The sequence below is a fragment of the Loxodonta africana genome, chromosome 14 (assembly GCF_030014295.1).
Source record: "Loxodonta africana isolate mLoxAfr1 chromosome 14, mLoxAfr1.hap2, whole genome shotgun sequence".
NCBI classification, from domain to species: Eukaryota; Metazoa; Chordata; class Mammalia; order Proboscidea; family Elephantidae; genus Loxodonta; species Loxodonta africana.
The window spans coordinates 12,705,006-12,732,519 of record NC_087355.1 but is presented as its reverse complement, the minus strand read 5'-3'; the positions used below and the strand labels follow the sequence as shown (position 1 = coordinate 12,732,519).

The 27,514-nt window shown below is 39.3% G+C and overlaps 1 protein-coding gene across 4 annotated transcripts; it reads left to right on the top strand.

The window, feature by feature from the left end:
* TTPA (alpha tocopherol transfer protein) lies at positions 1 to 27,514 on the top strand. 4 transcript variants are annotated; one of them, XM_003408202.3, is made up of 5 exons: positions 1 to 204; positions 8,971 to 9,124; positions 22,991 to 23,184; positions 24,819 to 24,929; positions 27,341 to 27,514. In XM_003408202.3, exons 1-5 carry the CDS (start codon positions 1 to 3, stop codon positions 27,512 to 27,514), a joined length of 837 nt encoding a protein of 278 aa, XP_003408250.1. The 4 variants fall into 4 exon arrangements, with proteins under 4 accessions (XP_003408250.1, XP_064123814.1, XP_064123816.1 ...); XM_064267744.1 differs by lacking the exons at positions 8,971 to 9,124; positions 22,991 to 23,184; XM_064267746.1 differs by lacking the exons at positions 22,991 to 23,184; positions 24,819 to 24,929 and having other exon boundaries at positions 27,341 to 27,491.

Sequence of the window (27,514 nt, the reverse complement as noted above, 5' to 3'; positions counted from 1 at the left end):
ATGGCAGAGCAGCGGCCGGGGCTCACCGCCGGTCAGCGGCTCAACGCGCTGCCCGACCACTCGCCGCTGCTGCAGCCTGGCCTGGCCGAGCTGCGGCGCCGGGCCCTGGAGGCGGGCGTCCCGCTCGCGCCCCTCCCGCTCTCCGACTCCTTCCTGCTGCGGTTCCTGCGCGCCCGGGACTTCGACCTGGACCTGGCCTGGCGGGTAAGGGTGTGTGCCGCCGGGGCGCCGGGCGCGTGGCCGCGGGAGTTCCCAGCCTTCCGCGCCGCTCCTTCCACTTTCTCTGGTGATGGGAACGGGAAACCCAGAACGTGCTGGAGCCTTTGAGGGGATGGCCCGTTTGACGGCAAACGCGGGAATTCTCGGCCCGTCTGAAGTGCCCTGGATGAGTCTCTCTAGGCCTTAAAGTTTGAAGAAAAAGCCTCCTCTCCCTTTGGAAGCAGGTCTGTCGCGTAATACAAAGTTAACAAGTTAACTAGGAGACTCAGACCAATCGCTTCTTAGCAGATAACTCTAAGTGTGGAGGGTGAAATAAAATTGCCCGCAAAAGTGGAGGTTTGAAGCCCTATTGTGGCAAAATAGTACTATTAATACTACTACTTAAGTGTGAAGACAGTAAAACAGCCCGGTGTATTTTGAGTCTGGCCGGGGGGAGTTTGGGGCCGTTCTTTGGTGTCTGACGGACAGCATGTTACAGCTGCTTGAGAAAGGGGGCCTCGGAAAGTGGAGCTCGACCTTGACTTTTCCGTTCCCTGGCTGGGTCACTTCAGGCTCAGCGTCCTCATCTGTGGAATAATCGTTAATACTGATTCCCTAGCTAGTTGGGAGGATTGAACATTAACAAGATGTGCCTAACACAGTGTCTGGCACAGGGTAAGCACTCACCAATTGACCTGATCTAGCCTGTTTTTCCAGTGAGTTGCTCAAATTTCACACACGGGGCTGGGAGGCAGGGAAGGGATTATTATCGTGCAGAATTCCAAAGAGTCTTAGTATGAGATTTCTGTTATTGTTAACTCATTTTTAATTGCAGTAATGAATACAGGTGGTAAAAATAACCTAGATAATGCAACATAGTAAAATGCAAAAAGTGCGTTTCTGTACCTCAGAACCTCAGTTTGCCAGTTGTCTACCCGAGGCAGACAACCTGTTAACCTGGCCACTAACATGGGTACCATGCAAGAAAGAATCACGAAGAAGGGATCTGTCACCTTTGTACAGGCTAACTATGGCTGCTGATGACCTGACTGACCCTGCTCTTGCCACTACCTTTGCCCATTTGTATGCTACCACTGTGCTGTGCTGTGCCACCGCTGAGCTGGACATCTGTCCAGCTGTTAAGCCTCTAGATTCCACCTGTCACATCATGGATCCCAACATTGTTGGCAATGACCATTATGATGTTGCCAGTTGGGTGCAAGAGAAACTAGAAGGCTACTTTTTTTTTTTTTCTCAAGGTTTACAGCTATTTTGTCTACAAGTATACATTTAACACAATGAAATAAAACACTGATATATCAAACTTAGTTTAGAGTAATGTAACAATAGGTATTTTGATGACTGCCTTATGTTAAACAACAAACTACACTGAAAAATTAATGCCTGTAAAATTCTTGGTCATAATATAATTAAGAAATACAGTAAACCAAAAAACCAAACCCACTGCCACTGAGTCAATCCCAACTCATAGCACCCTATAGGACAGAGTAGAACTGCCTCATAGAGTTTCCAAGGAGCGCCTGGTGGATTCAAACTGCTGACGTCTTGGTTAGCAGCCGTAGCACTTAACCACTATGCCACCAGGGTTTCCAAGAAATACAATATGTACCTTGAAAATATGATTGCTTAACATTTGAAAATGGAAGTGAACTCATTTGGGCAGAGTCAGAGTTTAACATAATCTGAAAGTGGGGGGTGAGGAAGCTCTGACCCAAATCATATCTTTCAGGTTAACAGAAGAATAAAGAAGCATAGCTATCAGTTTCTTGTTTGTCTTTCTAAATAGAGTCTACACTCACACAAGCATTTGTATGTATTTTACACTTTGTCTTTCTTACCTGACTTATCATGGGAATCATCTAATGTCAGCATGTATGACAGTGTATGAAGAAAGCTTGATTAGTATCTCAGTTTTTTTCTTTCTGTGAGCTGCATGTTATTCTATTGTGTGGATATATTAATATTTATCTAACCAACCCTGGACATGGGGGTTGTTACCAACTGTCTTAGTTATCTAATGCTGCTGTAACAGAAATACCACAATTGGATGACTTTAACCAACGGAAATTTGTTCTCTCACAGTTAGGAGGCTAGTAGTCCGATTTCAGGGCATCAGCTGCAGGGGAAAGCTTTCTGTCTCTGTGGGCTCTGGGGGAAGATCCTCATCATCAATCTTCCCCTGGTCTAGGAGCTTCATAGTGCAGGGACCCCAGGTCCAGAGGACCCACTCTACTCCTGCCTCTTCTTGCTTAGTGATAATGAGGTCCCTCTCCTCTCTGCTGGCTTCTCTTTTTTATTTCTCAAAAGAGATTGACTCAAAATATAACCTAATCCTGTGGATTGTTTCTTGCTTAATAAACATAACTGCCTTTAATCCTGCCTCATTAACATCATACAGATTAGGATTTACAACGCATAGGATAATTACATCAGATCACAAGGTGGAGGACAACCACACAATACTGGGAATCATAGCCTAGCCAAGTTGACACAATTTTGGGGGACACGATTCAATCCATAACACCAACCAGTGGCGGTTCCGCCTTGAATGTTGTTCATTCCTCCATACCGTGATTTTTTTTTAACTCCTACAACTTGTCTGGCAGTGCAGGAGACCAGATGCAGTAAAAAAGACTAAAGTGGCTTCTGTCATCACTGAATGGGCATTCTATTGGGGTAGTATGTCCTTGTACATTTGTCTTTGTCCATATGTAGGAATGCATCCTCATAGAACAAGTTCAACCTGCGAAATGGGTGGATGAAATGGGATGTAGATTTTTCAATGTTGATGAATGTACTAAACTGGCTTCCAAATAGTTTTCACCAATTTCATCTTGATGTTGCATGATGATGCCTTTTTCTCCATATTGTCATGTGCATAGTATTATGTAACATTACAATCTGTCTGTCAACCTACCAGGTGAGAAATAGTTTCTCGCTATTCTTATAATATGCATTTATTTGGTTACAAGTGAAGATAACCATCTTTTATGCATTAAAAAAATTATTATTTTCTAGTTAAGTGTCTGCTTTTGCTATTTGTTCATTTTTATTTTGGGTTTTAGTCATATTCTCATTGATTCATAAAATAGCTTTATGTATTAAAGAAAGTCTTTTGTCCTAGTTTATTGTTTGTCTTTTGACATTGTTTATAGTATTTTTTTTCTGTGCAGAGTTCAATTTTTCTGTAACCAAATGTAATTGATTTGATTGCTTCTGGGTTTTATAAGCTCTTCCCCTACCCAATATTTTTTAATGTAATTTATGATTCCTTTTTTAAATGTTAGACGCTTCGATCTACGTGGAATTATTTTAATGCAAGGAGAGAAATAGGAATCCAGCGGTATTTTTGTCTTGTCAAATGGCTGCACAGGTATCCCAGCGTCATGAGTAAAAAAACTAATATTTACTCTGCAGCTACTGAATTTCAGACAGTCTAAAGTCCTATGAAGAATACAGTTTAAGTGAGGCACTGAATACATATATTTGTAGAGATGACTAACAATAAAAAAATGCAAGAATTACTGATTTCATTTTAGTTGCTTTTAAAAGTAATGTTTATTTACCTCCAGCCTCTGTAATATATTCATATATATTTTCTGTATTCTTTATTTTACTGAAGTATTTTCATTACACCATGCCCTTGAGGCACTGGCTAGCAGAACTGTGTCTAAACCCACTGGATAGAAATCAAGTTTCTGTCCATGAACTCTTTGTCTTGCTTTTCTGCCAACTGGAAAGGAAAGGGAAAGGGTAAGAATGTGAAACTATTTTTTAAAGTTTTCTCCACAAAGGCAGTTAGTTAAACTCCAGCTCTCTTATTCACAATGAAAAAAAAGCTCTATATTCTTAACGTATGGAGAAAGGTTGAATAGTTCCTCAGTTATAATGAAACTTCTTGTTTTTCTAGTTTTTTTTTTTTCTTTTTGAAATTATAATGAATTAATGAGGTTTTATAGTCCTAATAGCTAATAAGCTTGTGGAGTTCCAGGTACTTTAGTAAATAATATTTGTATGGATTATGTCATTATTTTCTCATTTTAGAAACTGAGAAGAGTAAGTGACTTGTTTAAAATCATAGTTATAAAGTAGGGGAGTAGGCCTTCAACTTGGATTGACTCCAGGGCGTGTGCTCTCCACTACACTACACCTGCCCCTTCAATTTAAAACAATAAACATAAAAAGCAACCAACTGTTAACCTCTCTGTCTGTTCCATATGTTCTTACGTATTCCTGTGTTTCACAAATAAAAAGCACCGTTACTTAGGTTTTTGCTCCATGTGGTACGTTTTTTATCCTTTTCCCAGAGTAAGCCAGACTTCAAGGTTCAGGGCACAGTCCTCCAGATTGCCAAATCTCCCAGACTTCTGAAACCAACCTCAAGCTTAGGGATTTCCCAAAGCCACTCTCAGACTTGATAATTAGCTAGAAAGATTTGCAGAACTGCCTGGAAGCTATTATACTCCTCGATAAGACTTATTACAGAGAAAGGGAGAATACAAATCAGAACCAGCCAAAGGAAGAGAGGCATAGGACAAATTCTGGTAGGGATCCAAACATAGAGCTTCCAGTCATCTTCTCCCTGTGGAGTCATGGATGGCATTACCTCTTACCAGCTATGATGTGTGACAGTACACACAGAGTATTGCCAGCCAGGAAAGCTCAGTTGACCTTCTGTATCCAGAGTTTTTAGTGGGGCTTTATACATAGACAAAATTGATTGCTTAATTTCCCACATGGTTGAAATCAGTCTCCAGTACTTACTCCTTGGGAGTTGGGTGACATCACATCGCCCAAAGGACCTACTTTGAGTCACCTCATTAGTGTAAACTATCAGATGTGGTTTAAGGGACCCACTGTGAATAACAAAGACATTCCAATCACTCAGAAAATGTCAAGGGTTTAGAGGTTACCTCGTGGAAGCCGGGGACAAAGGCCAGACTTGTGTTTAAACCCAGCAACCCAACCCATTGCTGTCGAGTTGAGCCCAACTCATAGTGACCCTGTCGGACACAGTAGAACTGCCCCATACAGTTTCCAAGGAGTGGCTGGTGGATTCGAACTGACAACCTTTTGGTTAGCAGCCGTAGCTCTTAACCACTACGCCACCAGGACTTCCAGACTTGTCTTTGGGAGAAGCCAAATTCCTTACTGTAAATCCTTTAATTATTTTTATGGTTTTTCCACCAACTTCTAAGCTTTCAGAAAAACTCCATGAACTTCTGCTAATCTCCCTTTGAATTTTTTCTTTTTTTTTAAATAAAATTTAGCATCTCATGTGTCAGTTTCAGTGTTCAGATTGCTTCTGGTAGTTACTGCCCTTCATGAAATGGGTAACTTCTCTGAGCTTTAGTTTTCTTATCTACCTCTCAGAGCGGTTGTAAGGAGGAACTAAAACGATGCCATTAACTGCTAAAAACAACACAAATAAAGTTGTTATTTTGCTTCAAAGTATATGACAAATGTAGGAAGAAATCTAGTCTATTACAAAGCCTAGTTAAAATAAACCAAAGTTTTTTATATTTACTTCTATTCATTGTATCAAGTTTCGAAGAGCTAAGACGTCACCTTGAAGACTAAGGTGCGCCTGGCCCAGGCCATGGTATTTTCAATCTCATTATATGCATGCGAAAGCTGGACAATGAGTAAGGAAGACTGAAGAAGAATTGACGCCTTTTAATTGTTTTGTTGGCAAAGAATATTGAATATGCCGTGGACTGCCAAAAGAAGAACAAATCTGTCTTAGAAGTACAACCAGAATGCTCCTTAGAAGCAAGGATGGTGAGGCTGCGTCTTACATACTTTGGACATGTTGTCAGGAGAGATCAGTCCCTGGAGAAGGACATCATGCTGGCAAAGTACAAGGTCAGCAGAAAAGAGGAAGACCCTCAACGAGGTGGACTGACACAGTGGCTGCAACGATGAGCTCAAGCATAACGATTGTGAGGATGGCGCAGGACCAGGCAGGGTTTCGTTCTGTTGTGCATAGGGTCGCTGTGAGTCGGAACTGACTCTACGGCACCTAACAACCACAACCACAATAGCACTCATTGCATAAAACAGACACCTTCCGATAATGACCATTCATTTTCAACTGGTTGTTGTTGTGGACATTTAGTAGGTGATTTGAGAATCTCTCAATAGCAATTTATTTACATCATTTACACAATTCATTGACATCAGCTGGACCTTTTAATTTATTTATCAGTAGGAAAAAAATAACCAGATATCCAGGTTTAGATCTTTCAGTTTGTAAAAGTTCAGTGTTAAAGGCATGAGAGTGATTTGTGCATCTTTACAAAAGTCATTTTTCCAAGTGTGTGAATCCAGGTGTTTTATTGATGCATTAACTTACTCTTTCCTTAGATGCACGCCCCTGTCTCCGGCAAGGCTAGGGTCCTTTAGCCTAGCACTCTACAGAGGTGAATAAGCTGATGACGCTGCCATTATCCAAAGGATTCCTTCTAATGAAGACACAACTTTTAACATTCTGTGGGAAAACAATACCATTACTTCCATACAGAAGCTAAGATGCTTCTATCAGTGCTTTCTTGAATTGCAATTAAAAAGGGTTGTGTTTTTGTTTGAGGGAACTGTCAGAAAAGTAATAAGCATTGTAATATGCTGTTAGCACTCACTGCGATGCCACTAAGCCAGGGAGAGGAAGAAAAACTCATCTTATAGAACAGAATGAACACATCAGGATCTACAATGTGTCTTTTGTTCCTACCGCTTTTGGAAACACTTATTTAGGTCACCAATTATTTCTTTGTTGGCAGATTTACTAACTTTTTTCTTTCTTACCTCACTGTTGCATTTAACTCTTAGCAACACTTTCTCTTGTTAAGTAGTTAAGAAGAGTTTATTAAAATGCAGAAATGAAAGAGAGAGGAGAAGAAAGAGAAAGGGATGGATACAAAATAGAGAGAGAGGGTGATGCTGCGTGACCTTGCATCTCTCATGCCACAGTGCCACCAGCTTCTCCATTCCCTCCAGTAAGTGACGTTCCCCAAAGCTCAGGATTTTACCCACGACTTGTTTATTATATTATTTGTAGTTTCTTCTCCAGACCATTATCCATTTTATGGTTACAGTTATCAGGCTTATGTCAGTGACTCTTAAGTATAAAATCTGTCCTTACCTTTCTTTTGAACTTTAGCTCAATATTGCTAACAGATCTTTTCAAGCACAAAATACATATATTGTCATTTTGGAAAAACTGAGAATGCTGAAAATCATAAAGAAGAAAATTAAAATATAAATTTAAATGTATTACTTGCTCTTAATAGTCTCTATAATCACTGATAGTGTTTATATTATTTGCATATGCTGGTTAATAATTTTTGGCGGTTCTTTTGGGAAAAAAGACAGTGGAATGCCTTCAAATTATATTTTACCAAGGTCTAATAGCCAGATGTACTGTTTCTGAGGCTTTCTGAATGCATACCACTATAACAGTTAAAGTCATCTTTGCTGTTTTTCTGTTAGTAGAAAGTATGTTGGTGGTATAGAGATGTTTCTTTTATCTTTGATTTAGCTCTTTTTTGTAGGAATGAAAATATAAATAAAAAGATCTTAGTTATCTTTAATATAAACCTGGAGTTTTGGACAAGCAATTAATTCAAATAAATTTCCCTATTATAATAATAGCAGTCCCATCAGGCATTATTCCCACATGTACTTTACACATAGCTCCCCAAGGCAGGTCTTCACATCCCCATTGTATATTTGAGGGAACAAGACTCAAAGGAGTTAAATAAAAAATGATAGAGCCAAGATCACATAGATAATAAATGAGAGCGCTGACGTTTCTCTTCAGAAGCATTCTGGGACAGAATGGCCTCAGTGATCCAGTTATAACCAACAGGCCAGCCCCAGTGAGAGAAGAGATTGTAGTCAGTTCACTGCCGTAACTCAAATGCCTAAAACAATGTGTGGCACATTGTAGATGCTAAAAAAACATTGTTGGGTTTATTCATCTATTTTCTAAAAAATAATTTCTTGTGTTTTCAGGGAAAGTTCACACAAATTGTTCAGTGACATTAGTGAATTTATTCATCTTTTGAATTCTATTTTTTGCTATTTCAAAAAAGATTAAGTGTGGCACTTCAGCTATCTATCATGAGTAACAAATCACCCTGAAACTTAGTGGCTTTTAAAACAGAAGTATTTATTTGCTTATAATTCTGCAATTTTGGTAGGGCTCAGCAGGGATGGTTCATCTCTGCTGGGAACTTGGGAGACGTTAGACTATCCAAGATGGGCTCTCATGATCCAGGGACCCTTGCCACATGAGTTGTTATCGTCTAAAAATATTACATGGTATCTGAACCCCAAAAAGAGCAAAAACAGAAGGTACTATGCTTCTTAACAGCTAGTCCTGCAACTAGCACAGTGTCATTTCTGCCACATTCTGTTGGTCAGGTCAAGGCACAGACTCAGCCCAATTTCGAAAGGAAGAGAAATTGTCTCCACCTCTTGTTGGGAAGAATGGCATGTGCATATCAGGAGGGGAAGCATTGTTGGTGGCCATCTTTGGAGATACTCTACCACAGATGGCAAAGGAAAATAACTCACCTTAGATCCTTGATGAAGGGAATTTTTGATTTTTACAGTGAGAAAGATATCCGAGAGGAAAAGCATCACATTGTAAGGTTTATATGTAATGCCCAAGCTTTCCAACCATTTTTACGTAATGTTTTCCATTTATACTAAAACCCATCTCTAGATAATTCTCATTTTATTTTTCAGTTGCTAAAAAACTATTATAAGTGGAGAGAGGAGTGTCCAGAAATAAGTGCAGACCTACACCCTAAAAGTGTCCTTGGCCTTCTGAAGGCAGGCTATCTTGGAGTATTGAGATCCAGGGATCGCACCGGCAGCAAAGTTCTTATTTACAGAATCGGTAAGTAATGTTGTTGTCAGGTGCTGTCGAGTCGGTTCCGACTCATAGCGACCCTATGCACAACAGAACAAAACACTGCCCGGTCCTGCGCCATCCTTACAATCGTTGTTATGCTTGAGCTCATTGTTGCAGCCAATGTGTCAATCCACCTTGTTGAGGGTCTTCCTCTTTTCCACTGACCCTGTACTCTGCCAAGCCTGATGTCCTTCTCCAGGGACTGATCCCTCCTGACAACATGTCCAAAGTATGTAAGATGCAGTCTCGCCATCCCTGCTTCTAAGGAGCACTCTGGCTGTACTTCCTCCAAGACAGATTTGCTCGTTCTTCTGGCAGTCCATGGTATATTCAATATTCTTCACCAGCACCACAATTCAAAGGCGTCAACTCTTCTTCGGTCTTCCTTATTCATTGTCCAGTTTTCACGTGCATATGATGCTATTGAAAATACCATGGCTTGGGTCAGGCGCACCTTAGTCTTCAAGGTGACATCTTTGCTCTTCAACACTTTGAAGAGGTCCTTTGCAGCACATTTACCCAATGCAATGCGTCTTTTGATTTCTTGACTGCTGCTTCCATGGGTGTTGATTATGGATCCAAGTAAAATGAAATCCTTGGCAATCTTTTCTCCATTTATCATGATGTTGCCATTGGTCCAGTTGTGAGGTTTTTTGTTTTCTGTATGTTGAGGTGTGATCCATAGTGAAGGCTGTGGTCTTTGATCTTCATTAGTAATTGCTTCAAGTCCTCTTCACTTTCAGCAAGCAAGGTTGTGTCATCTGCATAATGCAGGTTGTTAATGAGTCTTCCTCCAATCCTGATGCCCCATTCTTCTTCATATAGTTCAGCTTCTCATATTATTTGTTCAGCATACAGATTAAATAGCTATGGTGAAAGAATACAACCCTGATGCATATCTTTCCTGACTTTAAACCAATCAGTATCCCCTTGTTCTGTCCAAACAAATGCCTCTTGGTCTATGTAAAGGTTCCTCAGGAGCACAATTAAGTGTTCTGGAATTCCCATTCTTCGCAGTGTTATCCATAGTTTGTTGTGATCCACACAGTCAAATGCCTTTGCATAATCTATAAAACACAGGTAAACATCCTTCTGGTATTCTCTGCTTTCAGCCAGGATCCATCTGACATCAGCAATGATACCCCTGGTTCCACATCCTCTTCTGAATCTGGCCTGAATTTCTGGCAGTTCCCTGTCTATATACTGCTGCAGCCATTTTTGAATGATCTTCAGCAAAACTTTACTTGCATGTGATATTAATGATATTGTTCAATAATTTCCACATTTGGTTGGATCACCTTTCTTGGGAATAGGCATAAATATGGATCTGTTCCAGTCAGTTGGCCAGGAAGCTGTCTTCCATATTTCTTGGCATAGACAAGTGAGCATGTCCAGCGCTGCATCTGTGTGTTGAAACATCTCAATTGATATTCCATCAATTCCTGGAGCCTTGTTTTTTGCCAATGCCTTCAGAGCAGCTTGGACTTCTTCCTTCAGTACCATTGGTTCCTGATCATATGCCACCTCTTGAAATGGGTGAATATCGACTAATTCTTTTTGGTATGATGACTCTGTGTATTCCTCTCATCTTTTTTTTTGATGCTTCCTGCATCATTTAATATTTTCTCCATGGAATCCTTCACTATTGCAACTCGAGGCTTGAATTTTTTCTTCAGTTCTTTCACCTTGGGAAATGCTGAGTGTGTTCTTCCCTTTTGGTTTTCCATCTCCAGCTCTTTGCACATGTCATTATAATACTTTATTTTGTCTTCTTGAGACGCCCTTTAAATCTTCTGTTCAGTTCTTTTGCTTCATCAGTTCTTCCTTTTGCTTTAGCTGCTCAACGCTCAAGAGCAAGTTTCAGAGTCTCCTCTGACATCCACCTTGGTCCTTTCTTTCTTTCCTGACTTTTCAGTGACCTCTTGCTTTCTTCATGGATGATGTCCTTGATGTCATTCCACAACTCGTCTGCTCTTCAGTCGCTAGTGTTCAATGCCTCAAATCTATTCTTGAGATGGTCATTAAATTCAGGTGGGATATCCTCAAGGTCATATTTTGGCTCTCATGAACTTGCTCTGATTTTCTTCAGTTGCAACTCGAGCTTGCGTATGAGCAATTGATGATCTGTTCCACAGTCGGCCCCTGGCCTTGTTCTGACTGATGATATTGAGATTTTCCAGCGCCTCTTTCCACAGATGCAGTCAATTTGATTTCTGTGTGTTCCGTCTGGCAAGGTCCATGTGTATAGTCGCCGGTTATGTTGGTGAAAGAAGGTATTTGCAATGAAGAAGTCGTTGGTCTTGCAAAATTCTATCGTTCGATCTCAGGCATTGTTTCTATGACCAAGGCCAAATTTTCCAACTACTGATCCTTCTTCTTTGTTTCCAACTTTCACATTCCAATCGCCAGTAATTATCAAAGCATCTTGATTGTGTGTTCGATCAATTTCAGACTGCAGTAGCTGATAAAAATCTTCTATTTCTTCATCTTTGGCCCTGGCGGTTGGTGCGTAAATTTGAATAATAGTCGTATTAACGTTCATCCTTGTAGGCGTATGGATATTATCCTATCACTCACAGTGTTGTACTTCAGGATAGATCTTGAAACGTTCTCTTTCACGATGAATGCAACACCATTCCTCTTCGAGTTGTCATTCCCAGCATAGTAGACTATATGATTGTCTGATTCAAAATGGCCAATACCAGTCCATTTCAGCTCACTAATGCCTAGGATATCGATGTTTATGCATTCCATTTCATTTTTGACTGTTTCCAATTTTCCTAGATTCATACTTTGTACATTCCAGGTTCTGATTATTAATGGATGTTTGCAGCTGTTTCTTCTCATTTTGAGTCGTTCCACACCAGCAAATGAAGGTCCCAAACCAAAAGCTTGACTCCATGCCATTAAGGTCGACTCTACTTTGAGGAGGCAGCTCTTCCCCAGTCATCTTTTGAGTGACTTCCAACCTGGGGGGCTCATCTTCCAGCACTATATCCGAGAATGTCCCGCTGCTATTCATAAGGTTTTTGCTGGCTAATTCTTTTCAGAAGGAGACTGCCGGGTCCTTCTTCCTAGTCTGTCTTAGTCTGGAAGCTCAGCTGAAGCCTGTCCTCCATGGGTGACCCTGCTGGTATCTGAATACTGGTGGCATAGCTTCCAGCATCACAGCAACACACAAGCCCCCACAGTAGGACAAACTGACAGACACGTGAGGGTCGGTAGGTAATACACAGCACTTTCTTTTTCTTTAACTGCTATATAGGGAAAACAACAAGTCATATAGAAAGCTTCAATGAGCCCATCTTTTTATAAAATAATTATTATTGTTGTAAAAAATATATAGGTAGTCTCCCACTTATGACATATTCGAGTTACGATGGACTGCACTTCTGACCATCCTTTTTTTTTTTTACATCTTATCATTAGTAATGTGTACTACATACAATGTTGTAGTGCATAATTTGCTGAAGTTATCATTCTCAGATGATCACTCGTGGATGTTATGATTACTGTTCAAAACACTGCTGTATAGCAGGCTATGGCCTGGTTTACAATGAAGTAGGATTCAGTATCGTGAGTTGTGATGAATAGAAAGTTGGGCAATGTTCAACTCTAATGACATGTGACAGCTAACTGTGCACACACCCAGCAACCAATTCAACTCAGACTTCATTATTACAACACTGACACCAACTTCATTGTAGACCAGGCCTGTAGCGTGATCTTATTTGTTTCAGACCGTAAGAAGCATCAGTTGTTAACTGTAACACCTGCACTGCTTATACCCCCAACAATATGTCTAAGAAAAGCAGTCACGCCATTGAAAGTTGTAATCCAAAAAAGAAGGTGAGGAAGTCTCTAGACGGACGCAATGTGGAAGCACTTGTTCATCTATGCCAGGAAATTTGGAAACAGGTACCTGGCCAACTAACTGGAAGAGAGCCGTGTTTGTGCCCATTCCAAAGAAAGGTGATCCAACAGAATGTGGATATTATCCAACAATATCATTAATATCACCCAGTAACCCAGTGCCGTCAAATCGATTCCTACTCATAGCAACCCTACAGGACAGAGTAGAACTGCCCCATAGAGTTTCCAAGAAGCACCTGGCAGATTCGAACTGCCAACCCTTTGGTTAGCAGCCATAGCACTTAACCACTACACCACATGCAAGTGAAATTTTGCTGCAGATAATTCAAAAACAGTTGCAGCAGTACATCGACAGGAAACTGCCAGAAATTCAAGCCAGATTGCTGATGTCAGATGGATCTTGGATGAATGCAGAGAATTCCAGAAAGATGTTTACCTGTGTTTTATTGTCTATGCAAAGGCATTCAACTGGGTGGATCGTAACAAGTTATGGGTAACATTACAACAAATGGAAATTCCAGAACACTTAACAGTGCTCATGAGGAACCTGTACATAGAGAAAGAGGCAGTCTTTCGAAAAGAACAGGAGGATACTGCATTGTTTACAATCAGGAAAGCTGGGTGTCAGAGTTGTATCCTTTCACCATACATATTCAATCTGTATGCTAAGCAAACAGTCGGAGAAGCTGGAGTATATGAAGAAGAATGCAGCATCAGGATTGGGGGAAGACTCAATAACCTGCGATATGCAGATGACACAACCTTGCTTGTTGAAAGTGAAGAGGACTTGAAGCATTTACTGATGAAGACCAAAGCCTACAGCCTTCAATATGGATTACACTTTTACTTAAACAAAACAAAAATCCTCACAGCTGGACCAGTAAGCAACATCATGATAAGGAAAATATTGAAGTTGTCAAGAATTTCATATTACTTGGATCTACAGTCCACGCCCATGGAAGCAGCTGTCAAGAAATCAAATGATGATGTATCTCATAGGGCAAATCTGCTGCAAAAGACCTCTTTAAAGTGTTAAAAACCAAAAATGTCACTCTGAGAACTAAAGCACGCCTGACCCAAGCCATGTTAGTTTCAGTCGCCTCATATGCATGTGAAAGCTGAACAATGAATAAGGGCAACCGAAGCAGAATTGATGCATTTGAATTATGGTGTTGGTGAAGAATATTGCATATAGTCTGTCTTCGAAGATGTACGGCCAGAAAGCTCCTTAGAAGCGAGGATGGCGAGACTTCATCTCATGTGCTTTGGACATATTATCAGGAGGGACTGACCATTCCCTGGAGAAGGACATCATGATTGGTAAAGTAGAGGGTTAGCAAAAAAGAGAAAGACCCACAGTAAAGTGGGTTGACCCAGTGGTTGCAACAATAGGCTCAAACATAGCAACAATTGTGAGGATGGCACAGGACGGGGCAGTGTTTTGTTCTGTTGTATATAGGGTCACTATGAGTTGGAACCAACTCGATGGCACCTAAAAACATTAATTTTGACTAGGGCTTAGTGCTTATGAGTAAAGACTCTGGGGCCCACTGCCTGGGTTGGAAACCCAGCTCCACTGTGTTCAAGCTGCGTAGAAAACTGTGGAGCTGTATCTCCATTTTCTTGTCTGTGAAATAGCGGTAGTAAAAATTTCATAGGATTGCTATGAGCATTAAATCTAGTAATACTTATAAAATATGATTAAAACATTACCTAGTACATAATAAAAACCAAACCAAATGTGTCACCATCATGTCAGTTCCGACTCATGGCAACCCCATGTATTACAGAGTAGAACTGAGCTTCATAGGGTTTTCTTGGCTGTAATTTCTATGGAAGTAGATCGACAGGCCTTACTTTCACAGCACCACTGGATAGGTTCAAACTGCCATCCTTAGTGGCCTAGTACAAACAGTTTGCACCATCCAGGGACACAAATTCCTTGCTGTCAAGTCAACTATAGGGACTCATGGTGATCCCTTGTGTTACAGAATTGAACTGCTCCATAGGGTCCTGTTGGCTGTAATCTTTACAGAAGCAGATCACCAGGCCTTTCTTTTGCAGTGTCACCGGGTGGGTTCAAACTGCCAACCTTTAGTAGTTGAGTGCAAACTATTTACAGCATCCAGGGCCCTTACTTGGTACATAAGCCCTCAATAAATGTTAGGTAGTTACTGGAGAAGGAATTAAAATCTTAAGAATTTTTTTTTTTTTTTTTTGCATTAGAGGAGCTTGAAGTCTAGAACAGCACTGTCTGGTAGAACTTTATACTATGATGACATTGTTCTACAGTAGCCACATGTCTACTGGGCACTTGAAATGTGGCTAACTGTAGCTATTGTGACTAAAAGCCTGAATTTTAGATTTTATTTTATTTTAATTTAAATAGTTACACTTGGCTAATGCCTACCATAAAAGACAGCACAGGTCTAGACAACCATGTTGACTGAATTAGAGATCTTAGTCAATATTATCTTCTCATCTGCAAACTTTCAGTTGTTCCATGTATACTTTTCATCATTGTAGCATTGAACCAATGTCTGCTGTAGTGTAGTATTTATGAGCTAGGTTATTCATAGATCGATTATTCAAATTCTTATGAGGAGTCTGAAGCTTTTAAAAAGCAAAGGTCGGACTATGGCCTTGCAATGCATCTACGTCAGTTGGTATAACAAAATGTTCTACATCCTACTTTGGTGAGTAGCATCTGGGGTCTTGGTCCCATCACGTTTGGAGCAAAGGAGAATGAAAAAAAACAGACACAAGGAAAATATCAGTCCAAAGGACTAATAAACCACATGAACCATAGCTTCCACCAGCCTGAGCCCAGAAGAACTAAACGGTGCCTGGCCACCACCACCGACTGCTCTAACAGGGATCACAATAGAGGTTCTGGACAGAGCAGGAGAAAAATGTAGGAGAAGATTCAAGTTCACAAAAAAAAGACCAGACTTACTGATCTGAGAGAGCCTGGAGGAACCACCAAGACTATGCCGTACACCCTGCTAACTAAGAACTGAGGCCACTCCCAAAGTCCACCTTTCAGCCAAAGATTAGACAGGCCTATAAAACAAACAATATCGCACATGAGGAATATCACACATGAGGAAGTTGAATCAAGTATATGAGACCAAATGGGCAACATCTGCCCAAAAGCAAAGACAAGAAGGCAGAAAGGGACAAGAAACCTGGACAAATGGATATGGGGAACCCGGATGTGTAAAGGGAAAGGGAGAGAGTGCTGACACATTGTGGGGTTTGCAACAAATGTCACAAAACAATTTGTTTACAAATTTTTTAATGCGAAGCTAATTTGCCCTGTAAACTTTGACCTAAAATACAATAAAATTAAAGAAAGAAGAAAAAAAAAAGCAAAAGTCATTCCATTGTGCCTTCTTAGGAATCATATCTCTTGTTAAAACAAAAATTATATTAAGCCAATAATAGAAATTGATTGAAGTTTATTTAATGATTTGCAGATTGGGGTAACATTTGGACTGTTGTTGTTGTTAGGTGCCATTGAGTCAGTTCTGACTCGTAGCAACCCTATGTACAATACAACGAAACACTGTCTGGTCCTGCACCAACCTCACAATTGTTGTTATGACTGAGCCCATTGTTGCAGCCACTGTGCCAATCCATCTCGTTGAAGGTCTTCCTTTTTTTTGCTGACCCTCTGCTTTACCAAGCATGATGTCCTTCTCCTGGAACTGGTCCCTCCTGATAACACGTCCAAAGTAGGTGAGATGTTGCCTCTCCATCCTTGCTTCTAAAGAGCATTCTTGTTGTACTTCTTCCAAGACAGATTTGTTCATTCTTTTGGCAGTCCATGGAATATTCAATATTCTTTGCCAATACCACGATTCATGCATATGAGGTGATTGAAAACACCATGGCTTGGGTCAAGCACACCTTAGTCTTCAAAGTGACATCTCCGGTTTTTAAACATTTTAAAGAGGTCTTTTGCAGCAGATTTGCCTGACGCAATGTGTCGTTTGATTTCTTGGCTGCTGTTTCCATGGGTGTTGATTGTGGGTCTAAGTAAATTGAAATCCTTGACAACTTCAGTCTTTTCTCCATTTATCACGATGTTGCTCATTGGTCCAGTTGTGAGCATTTTTAAGTTGAGGTGCAATCCATACTGAAGGCTGTGGTCTTTGATCTTTGTCAGTAAGTTCAAGTCTTTTTCACTTTCAGCCATCAAAGTTGTGTCATCTGCATAACGCAGGTTGTTAATGAGTCTTCCTCTAATCCTGATGCCCCGTTCTTCTTCATATAGTCCAGCTTCTCGTATTATTTGTTCAGCATACAGATTAAATAGCTATGGTGAAAGGATACAACCCTGACGCACACCTTTCCTGACATTAAACCAATCAGTATCCCCTTGTTCTGTCCGAACAATTGCCTCTTGATCTATGTAAAGTTTCCTCAAGAGCACAATTAAGTGTTCTGGAATTCCCGTTCTTCACAATGTTATCCATAATTTGTTATGATCCACGCAGTCGAATGCCTTTGCATAGTCAGTAAAACACAGGTAAACATCCTTCTGGTATTCTCTGCTTTCAGCCAGGATCCATCTGACATCAGCAATGATATCCCTGGTTCCACGTCCTCTTCTGAATCTGGCCTGAATTTCTGGCAGTACCCTGTCTATGTACTGCTGTAGCTGCTCTTGAATTATCTTCAGCAAAATTTTACTTGTGTGTAGTGTTAATAATATTGTTTGATAATTTCCACATTTGGTTGGATCACCTTTCTTGGGAAGAGGCATAACTGTGGATCTCTTCCAGTTGATTGGCCAGGCAGCGTCTTCCAAATTTCTTGGCATAGATTAGTGAGCACTTCCAGTGCTGCATCCGTTTGTTGAAACATCTTAATTGGTATTCCATCAATTCCTGGAGCCTTGTTTTTTGCTATATCTTCAGTGCAGCTTGGACTTCTTCCTTCAGTACCATCGGCTCCTGATCATATGCTACTTACTGAAATGGTTGAATGTCAACCAATTCTTTTTGGTACAGTAACTCTGTATATTCCTTCCATCTTCTTTTAATGTTCCTGCATCATTTAAGATTTTCCCCTAGGGAGTCAAAAATGTTCAGAAGAAGAGAGAACTTCCAGTGATTCTTGGTACCTGATTCTATCATTACCATGGAAATGGGGTCAAAACAGTGCTTTCATAATAAGAACAGTTTACCCCAAAGCACAGCTTCTAGTCTGACCCTGGAGTTTTTGTTTCTCAAAACTGACTGCATATAGATAATTTTTCAAAAGATAACAATCCCCAAGGCAAAATGGTCTTTACTACTCAGTGAGATTATTGTTTTGCTGAAAGGTGACTTTTAGGAGACCAGTCTGCTCAAGGCCCAAGGTTCGAAAGATCACCTGAAAAGATTCAAAAGGTCCCAAGAAATCTGGATTCCAGGAGAAATGAAACTCTGTTTCTCACTCTGATTATCTCTTCTCTCTACATTTTACTTTCCCCTTGCTACTATGTACTACCCATCAGCATTTAAATCTGCGAAGGATCTCCTATCCAAAACAAAACAAAAACCCCTCCTCAATCCCCCAAAACCCTCTAGCCTCCAAGCCAGCCATCTCCCTCTCCTTTCTTTCTCAGCCTGATTTCTTACGTTTATTATATTCACTATCTACATTTTCCCTCAGTTCCTCCACAACCCACCCTGATCTAGTTTAATTTCACCCTCTCTGCTGAAATGACCGTAACAAACCATCAGTTACTCTCTTTTCTAATGGAAGTGTTTAGTTCTGTCCTACTTTACCTCTCAACAATGTTGACCACAGTGAACCACTTCTTTCTTGAAATACCCTCTTCCTTTGTTTTGCTTTTTTTTAAAAATCGTGGTAAATATATATGTAACAAAATATTTGCTGTTTCAACATTCTTCATATGTACAATTCAGTGACATTAATTATGTTTATCATGTTGTTCAGCCATCACCATTATCTGTTTCCAAAGTTTTCCGTCACCTTTAACAGAAGCTCAGTGTCCCCTAAGCAATGATTCACCATTTCCTCCTCTTCCCACATGCCCCTGTTAACCACTGATAAACTTTGGTCTGTATACACTTGCCTATTCTAGGTATTTCATATAAGTGGGATCATACAATATTTGTCCTTTTGTGACTGACTGACTTCACTCAGCATAACGTTTTCAAGATTCATCCACGTGGTAGCATGTATCAGGACTTCGTTTCTCTTTACGTCTGAGTAATAGTCGGGAACAGACTGCTGAGTCATATTTTGAACAGTATCTGTGCCATTTTTTTTCCCTTTGCTAGCCTGTCTCTGTCTCCAAGTATGATTTTTCTGTTCCCTCCTCTAAAAGTTAAAAGTTAACCAATGTTTCCAGTGGAAAAACAAGTGATATCGATCTAAGCCTGTCAGACAGGATGATGTTCACCAGGATGGGCTGTTGGCATAATGGCAGGAAAAGATCAACATATTTGAGACATGACCATTGAAGCCACACAGAAAGAAAATGGACATTCCACAAGTTCCTAAAACCCATGTCCCCTTTTCCCTGTAAAACCCCAGCTGGCCTCGATTTTCTTGAGACAGACAGGTTTAGGAGGATATCATTCCCCTCTGTCTCCGTATACCGATATATAATAAACCTCTTGCTACCCACCTCACCCCTGCCTCAAGAATTGGCTGTTCATGGCAGGCGGCTCTAACTCATGAAATTGCAGTAACAATTCCATTGTATGTATATACCACATTTTGTTTATTCATTCTTCCGTCGATGGACATTTAAGCTGTTTCCACCTTTTGGCTATTGCGAATAGTTCTTCAGTATACATCGATGTACAAGTAAAGTATCTGTTTGCATTCCTGCTTTCAGTTCTTTTGGGTTTATATCTGGGAGTAGATTTTCTGGGTCCTGTGGTAATTCTATGTTTAACTTTTTCAGGCACTGCCAAACTGTTTTCCACAATGGCTGTACCATTTTACAATCCCACCAGCAATGGATGAGGATTCCAGTTTCTGCTCACAGATCTTCACCAACACCTATTGTTTTCAGTCTTTTTAATCATAGCCATCTTGGTGTGAAGTGGTATCTCGCTGTGGTTTTGATTTGCATTTCCCTCATGACTAACTGGAGCCCTGGTTAAGAGCTCTTCTGCTAACCGGAAGGTTGGCAGTTTGAATTCACCAGCCCCTTGGAAACTCCATGGGGCAGTTCTACTCATCACTATGCATTGGTATCAAATTGACCACAATGAGTTTGATTTTTTTTAATGGCTAATAGCATTAAGCATTTTTGCATGTGCTTGTTGGCCACTTGTATTTCTTCTTTGGTGAGATGTCTTTTCAAGTCTTTTGCCCAATTTTTGATTGGGTTGTTTGTCTTTTTGTTAAGTTGTAGACATTCCTCTTGGCTTTTTTGATGCCACATTCTCCTGGTTTTGTCCTCCTACTTAACTGACGGCTTCTTAGTGTCCTTTGTTAGTGCCTATTCAATTGACTCTTTAAATTCTGAAGTTTCTTAGGATTTTGGCTGCAGCCTTTTCTTATACTACTTTTTTGTTGTTGTTGTTACGCGCCATCAAGTCAGCTCCAACTCATAGCAACCCTGTGTACAACAGAATGAAACACTGCCGGGTCCTGCATCATCCTTACAATTGTCACTATGTTTGAGTCCATTGTTGCAGCGACTGTGTCAATCCATCTCGTTGAGGGGCTTCCTCTTTTTCACTGACCCTCTACTTTACCAAGCACAATGTCCTTCTCCAGTGACTGATCCCTCCTGATAACATGCCCAAAGTATGGGAGACATAGTCTTACTATCCTTGCTTTTAAGGAGAATTCTGGTTGTACTTCTTCCAAGACAGATTTTTTCATTCTTTTGGCAGCCCCTGGTATATTCAATATTCTTTGCCAACACCACAATTCAAAGGTGTCAGTTCTTCTTCGTCCTTCCTTATTCCTTGTCCAGCTTTTGCATGCATGTGAGGCAATTGAAAACACCATGGCTTGAGTCAGGCACACCTTAGTCATTACTACTTTATCTCTCTGTTATAACAGAGATAACCATAGATCTAAGACAGTCCCTGCCTTAGATTGTCATATGTGCACAAACAAGTCCCAGATTTATATCTTCTCCCCTTCCCTTTCCTTGGGGACCCATATATCAGCTCTCTGTTCCAGCTCTATGCAGTTGGCTGTATCCACAGTCACCATGTGAACACAGCCAGAAGTATTTATAATCTTTTCCTCCAAAAACTGGTCTCCTCCTGTGTTCCTTATCTCAATAAATGATAGTACCATTCTACTTAGTTGTCTGAGGCAGAAATATTGGTATTTTGAAATTTTACCGTTACTTTCGTTATAAATCTCTCCCCACCCCCCTCCCTTCCCCCCCATTCTCTTAGGCACTCTGTGGGCCCTTCAATCTGAAGAATTACACCTTTTTTCAGTTTAGGAAAATTTTTTTCTCTACTGTTTTTATTTCTCACTCTTCTCTGTTCTCTGTATTAATACCTCCTTTATTAGTTAGACGTTAAAATGTCTGAATCCAGCTGCATGTTTCTTAACTTTATATGCGTACATATCACTCTTGGCTCTTTTGGGCTGAATCTGAGATAATTCCTCAGTTTGACTTTCCAACTCATTATTTACTCACTGGCTGTGTTTTTTCTGTCATTGGGCCCTTTAGCTAAGGTTTTGCTTGACTTAGATGCCAAACTGGTTATTTTTAATAATATTCTGTTCTTATAATAGCCTACAGTATCTTTTTTTCTCTCTGAAACCATTATACTTTTAAAAAAGATCTCTTGCTTCATTAACTGTTTTCTTAGGGTTTAATACCTTTGTTTATTGAATTCAGGCTGAGTCCTATTTTTTAAATATGATTCTGAATGGATGCATATCTTGTTTTCAAGATTACCTACCTACTTGTCTGTCTTTGGACACTGTCGTTTCTGCATGCCAGGGCGTGCCCCAGGGATGGTAGGGGAGAAAGGAGATATGTGGACCAGAATGTCAGTAACGTCTTTTCCTAGCCAGATACTTCCTGTTTCTCTTGGGTGTGGGCAGCCATCTGGGGTGCCTCCCTGACTCTTTGTCCAAAGGGCACACCTATTGTTCCAGCCTGTAGGCAAATGACTCTATTATGTGCTGATTGTCACTAAGGAGGCGTCCGAGGGTTCCACTTTCCTGTCTGTTCCTCCTGTATGTCCTGCAGCAATCTCTTTAAATGCTATAGGACTCTAGTTGCTCTTCATAATTCAGGCTCTCTTCCCATTTCTAACATCTCTGAGCTTGGAGCTTGCTCAGAGGCAACGCTCTCTTTCTCTGCAGCCTTCTCCTACATGGTTTGAGCTGGGATTCCATCTGGCGATCACATCTAGCCTGCGTCCATTGTTATTTCTCCATGCTCAAAAGATGTCCTTTTCTAGGGCGTTGAGAAACGGAGAAGTCTGGGTGGCTCGTAATCGGCTGGGAACCCACCCAGCTGCTTCACAGAAGGCAGGCCTGACAATTTGCTTCTGTAGAGATTGTTGTTGGTTGCGGTGGGGTCGATTGGACTCATAGTGAATCCATGTCAGCATAGTAGAACTGCTTCACATGGTTTTCAAGGCTGTGACCCTTTGGAAGCAGATTTCCAGGACCCGTTGGATGGGTTCGAACCACCAACCTCTACGGTTAAGTAGTGGAGCACTTAACCATTTGTCCCACTCAGGGAGCCCTGTAACAATGATAGTCAAGAAAGCCTTATGGGATAGTTCTGCTCTGTAACAGTGGGGTCACCTCAAAAGCAGCCGACAACAAAAACAGAGAAGCAGGTACAGTGGACCACCAATTCGATCTCATATTTAAATCGCGACCTTTGTACATGTTTTCATTTTTACTGATCTTTGAAGTCTGAAAAAAGTTAGTTTTCATTTGCAAGTCTTTCTGATTCTTTAGACAATGCTGAGATATGATATTCTTTATTTCTCTCTCGTTTTTTTTTAGCACACTGGGACCCAAAGATTTACACAGCTTATGATGTATTTCGTGTAAGTCTAATCACATCGGAACTTATTGTACAGGAGATAGAAACTCAGCAGAATGGAGTCAAGACTGTCTTTGATCTGGAAGGCTGGCAGTTTTCTCACGCTTTTCAGATTACTCCGTCCGTAGCCAAGAAGATCGCTGCTGTGCTTACAGTAAGTGTTCTCTAAATCATTTTATATTTTAACTGTGAGCTATACTACTTCGCAACGATATTTTTTTAATTTGGTTATATGTTAGACAAAGCGAAGTGCTAGTATGTTTACTCGAAAGTTAAATAAAATGTTATAAATGAGGCATAGAATTGAATAATGCTAAGCAAAAGTAAAATGTCAAAAGATAATTCATAAAAGAAAAAATAGTGGCAATTGAAGATATGTTCAAAATTAGTTTTATACATTTTATATATACATTTTAGACATATACATTTTATGCATTAAAACAATAATGTGGTGACTTTTTTTTCCTGTTATTAAAGTTGTATTCTAAATGTTTAAAATGACTCAAAAATAATATTTATAGTAGTGGTACAATAAAACTGTTAACCTAAGTGATGGTAAGTATAAATTGACATTGTTCTTTCAGAAATCAAAAGGTTTTTTAGATGATCATAATCTTTGACCCAGTAATTTTATGTCTGGCGACCTACAGTAAAGATAGTAAAGATTTTGTATGTAACAATAATAGCTTACTATGTGCTTCAAATGCATTGTAATTGAATGTGCACACCACGCCATGATATATGACCATTGTTTTTCTCATTTTATAAATTAATAAACTATGTCAGAGAGGTGACGTAGCAATGCCAACGCAGCTAGTAAGCAGTGAAGCGAGCCTGTCAGACCAGGTCATCTGAATGCAAACATCTTGCTGACGTCCAACCCTGCTTCTTATTCATAAAGATAGTCACTGCAGAAATTGGGAGCTGTGTTCAGAACTAGGAAAATGGTTGCTTACATTATGGTACATCCATTTGATGGATTATTGCAACAATGTTAAAACCCACGATGTTTACAAAAACTGTGTTACATCAATGGAATGAACCAGATGAAATTTATATAGCTACCATTTTTACCATATTAGATTTAAAATAAAATTATGCATAGAAAGAACCTGGAATAAAAATTACCAGATTAATAACACACTGTAAAACTATGTAGAGGGGGAGAAAAAAAAAAAAAAAAAACTTTTCATGAAAGAATTTGGGAGGAAAAGCCTCCATGTTAATAACACAGGGGAAACTACTTGACAACGTTTTGTTCTTTCAACTCTTACCTTTTTAAACCTTGTAAATAATAAGTCTGGTATTTCTCTGATGTGGAAGACTTACACCAGTGTCGAAAGGTTAAAACTTTCATTGTGTATTTTTATTGAACTATTCCTTTAACTTCTAGGAAAGCTTGAATTTTTTTTTTTTTTTCCAAAATAAAAAGTTTTGGGAAAACGTTAAATATAAATATTCAAAAGACTCATTGGTTCCCGAAAAGAACATTAAATGTGGCTGGAGAAGAGATTCTCTGGGCCTTCTGAAAGGTGCCGATATTTCTTAAAATAATTTACCAAAGCTACAGGGGGAAACCTTTTTCTTTTTATATCTTTTCTTAATGTCGTGAGAGTGAATTTTAAAGTAGGCTATTGTATTGGTGGACTAAATGGTTTTGAAAATACAATCACACTTTACCTATTACTGTAAGTACAGTCAGTGTTTAAAGAAGGGACTTATTGCTAGGAATATAGTTGTATTTATTGATGCTTTATTATTAATGAGGTTTTTCTTCCTTTTTAAAAGGATTCCTTTCCATTAAAAGTTCGTGGCATCCATTTGATCAATGAGCCAATAGTTTTTCATGCTGTCTTTTCCATGATTAAACCATTTCTAACTGAAAAAATTAAGAATCGGGTGAGTAAACACACGTTCAAGTCACTATTCCTCCACACCCAGGGCTCCAATCCTTTTTTGCTTAAGCGTCACTTTATTATTTACTCCCATTAGCCCAATGTTTTGAATATTTATCTAACAAGCCAACTACATTTATTAAATTAAAATATACTTTTCTTTTTAGAAAATCAAACATTAATTAGGAGATTGTGGAGCAACAAGGATTCTCATACCTTGTTGGCGGGAGGGCAGCGACACGGCAGCAGTTGTCAAAATTACAGCATTTGCACTTCCGGGAATTTATCGTACAGGTGTGCCTGTACCTTAGCACATACTAGGGGATTCATTGCAGCAAAGGCTGGAAACTACCAAGTGTCCATCAGTAGAGGGCTGGTTAAGTCAACTATGGTACATCTACACAGTGGAATACAAATTCGAATTTCCAGGATATATTATAAAGTGAAATAAGCAAAACTGTACTTGTGGTATGTCACCTTTTGTGTAAAAAATGGCTACATCAGAATAGCTACATTTGTATAGAATTTATAAAAGGGTATACAAGCAAATAATATCTGTGGTACCCATAGGGAACAGAATAGAGGTGTGGAATGGAGTGGACTAGGAAAGGGTGGGGAACAAGACATCTCAAATGTATCTTTTATATTTTGATTTCCAGCCATCTGAATGTATTATTCATGCAGATCAAACAGTACATATTTTTGTTAATTAAACATGTGTAACTGAAAACCGCAGGACCTGAGATGTGTGAGTTAATGTCATGTCAGGTAAAAGCAAAGAAATTTGATGTTTTTACTTATCCCGTAGAGCCTTATCTCAGGTGAATAAGTAACATCTCTTAGGATTTTTGAAGCACTGAAAATAGAGTCTGAGTTGCCAAGAATGGCAGCCACTCTTCTCATTAATTTGCAGAGAAGAAATTTTAGAGCATTTATTCAGGCAAGTATTGGCATTATCTAATGCTTGAACACAAAACAGTTGTAAAGGTTTTGACAATTTATATCTCAAAAATTATTTAAATGTAGTGATAATGTGAATTTTAATAGCTTATTCGAAATTTTAAGATTTATTGTTTTACTTAAGAAAATGTCCTATCTTGTACCAGGTCAGGGAATTGTGATTCTAGAGCTTCTTTTGAGGTTATCCATTGGGTATTTCTTCCTGTCTTCAAGAAGAACTGCCCTTATGTTGTCCGCTTTAGTGAAGATGGTTCACTCACTTTTCATTCTGATATTTTTTAAAAAGTCAATTTTTTTGTTCTTTTTTTTTTCTCTCTCTGTAGTGTAGCATGGAAATAACTGGCCACCCAATGTTTACCTCTGAAAGAACTAAAAAAACAAGTGTTTCTAATTTGGGTTATATTCTGAAAAACTAAAATAGGAATAAACTGAGCAGAAAAGAAAGAGAAATAAGAAACTGAGAAATTGGGGAAAGCCCTTTATGTCGAGTCATGGAACAGATTAACAAAATCAGGAAGAATAAACCAACATGGCCACTTGTCTCCTTTTCAACTGTTCGGCAATGTCAATTGATAATTCATAAAATGATCAATATCCTATGAATGTATTTATTTCCCTCTTCCTGAGGAGTAAGTAGAATTTCTTCTCAATTAGTTGATAATATTTTGAACAGTTCAGGAAAAATAAAGAATAGGGGATGTGAGGTTCCTGATTGCAGGGAACTTGTTTTACAGTCCCCATAATTTTTTTTTATAACACAGAGTAATTAAATAATTATTGAACGCATAGATGAAAATTTTGCCCTAACAAATGGAGAAAGGTTATTTGTTTATTTATTTATGTTAGCAAGATGTGCTTTTTGTTCAAGGTTCCAGGTTTTTCCTTTAACTTCAAAGCATTAAGCGATCAATTTTCATAGCTTAAAATATTTGAAAATTTAAGGTTTTCAACTGTCATAATTGTCCCTTAATTTTTGTATTAGTTAAAAGTATTCATCAACTACACAACATTAATTATTCCTCATATGCTTAATTGTGCTTTCAGGTATACGTTTATATTTAATATAAACTAATACCAGGGAATACATATTTATTGTCTACAGAACAGTCCCAGGATATTAGATATTTTGCTAAAAATTACCTATTTATCAAGGAATACAATTTATGAAATAATTTTATTTAGATTTTTAAAATCTACTTTTTTGGAAAGATTTTTATAAATCTTGTGTAGTTATAAGAATAGAAATCTAAGAAAACGGTAAGATTATTAGATTTGTAGACATACATACTTGTTAGATTCATAGGCAGAAGAATAAAGGAACTGACATCTGTACATGCCCTCCTATCTTCCGAGTTATAAGAGCTCATTGTCTTATGCTGTTGATTTTCCACTGAAATGCATCTACTGTGTTGACAGGCAGTGGAGGAACCTTCTAAAACATTTTGGCTGTTTCAGATTCATATGCATGGGACCAATTACAAGCAAAGCTTACTTCAGCATTTTCCAGACATTCTTCCTCTGGAATATGGTGGTGAAGAATTCTCCATGGAGGACATTTGCCAGGAGTGGACAAATTTTATAATGAAGTCCGAAGATTATCTCTACAGCATTTCTCAGACCAGTCAGTGA

Coding starts and splice junctions, on each gene's coding strand:
- TTPA (XM_003408202.3), top strand. CDS start 1: ATGGCAGAGCAGCGGCCGGGGCTCACCGCCGGTCAGCGGCTCAACGCG. Junction 205..8,970: donor ACCTGGACCTGGCCTGGCGG/GTAAGGGTGTGT, acceptor TTTATTTTTCAG/TTGCTAAAAAACTATTATAA. Junction 24,930..27,340: donor CTGAAAAAATTAAGAATCGG/GTGAGTAAACAC, acceptor TGGCTGTTTCAG/ATTCATATGCATGGGACCAA.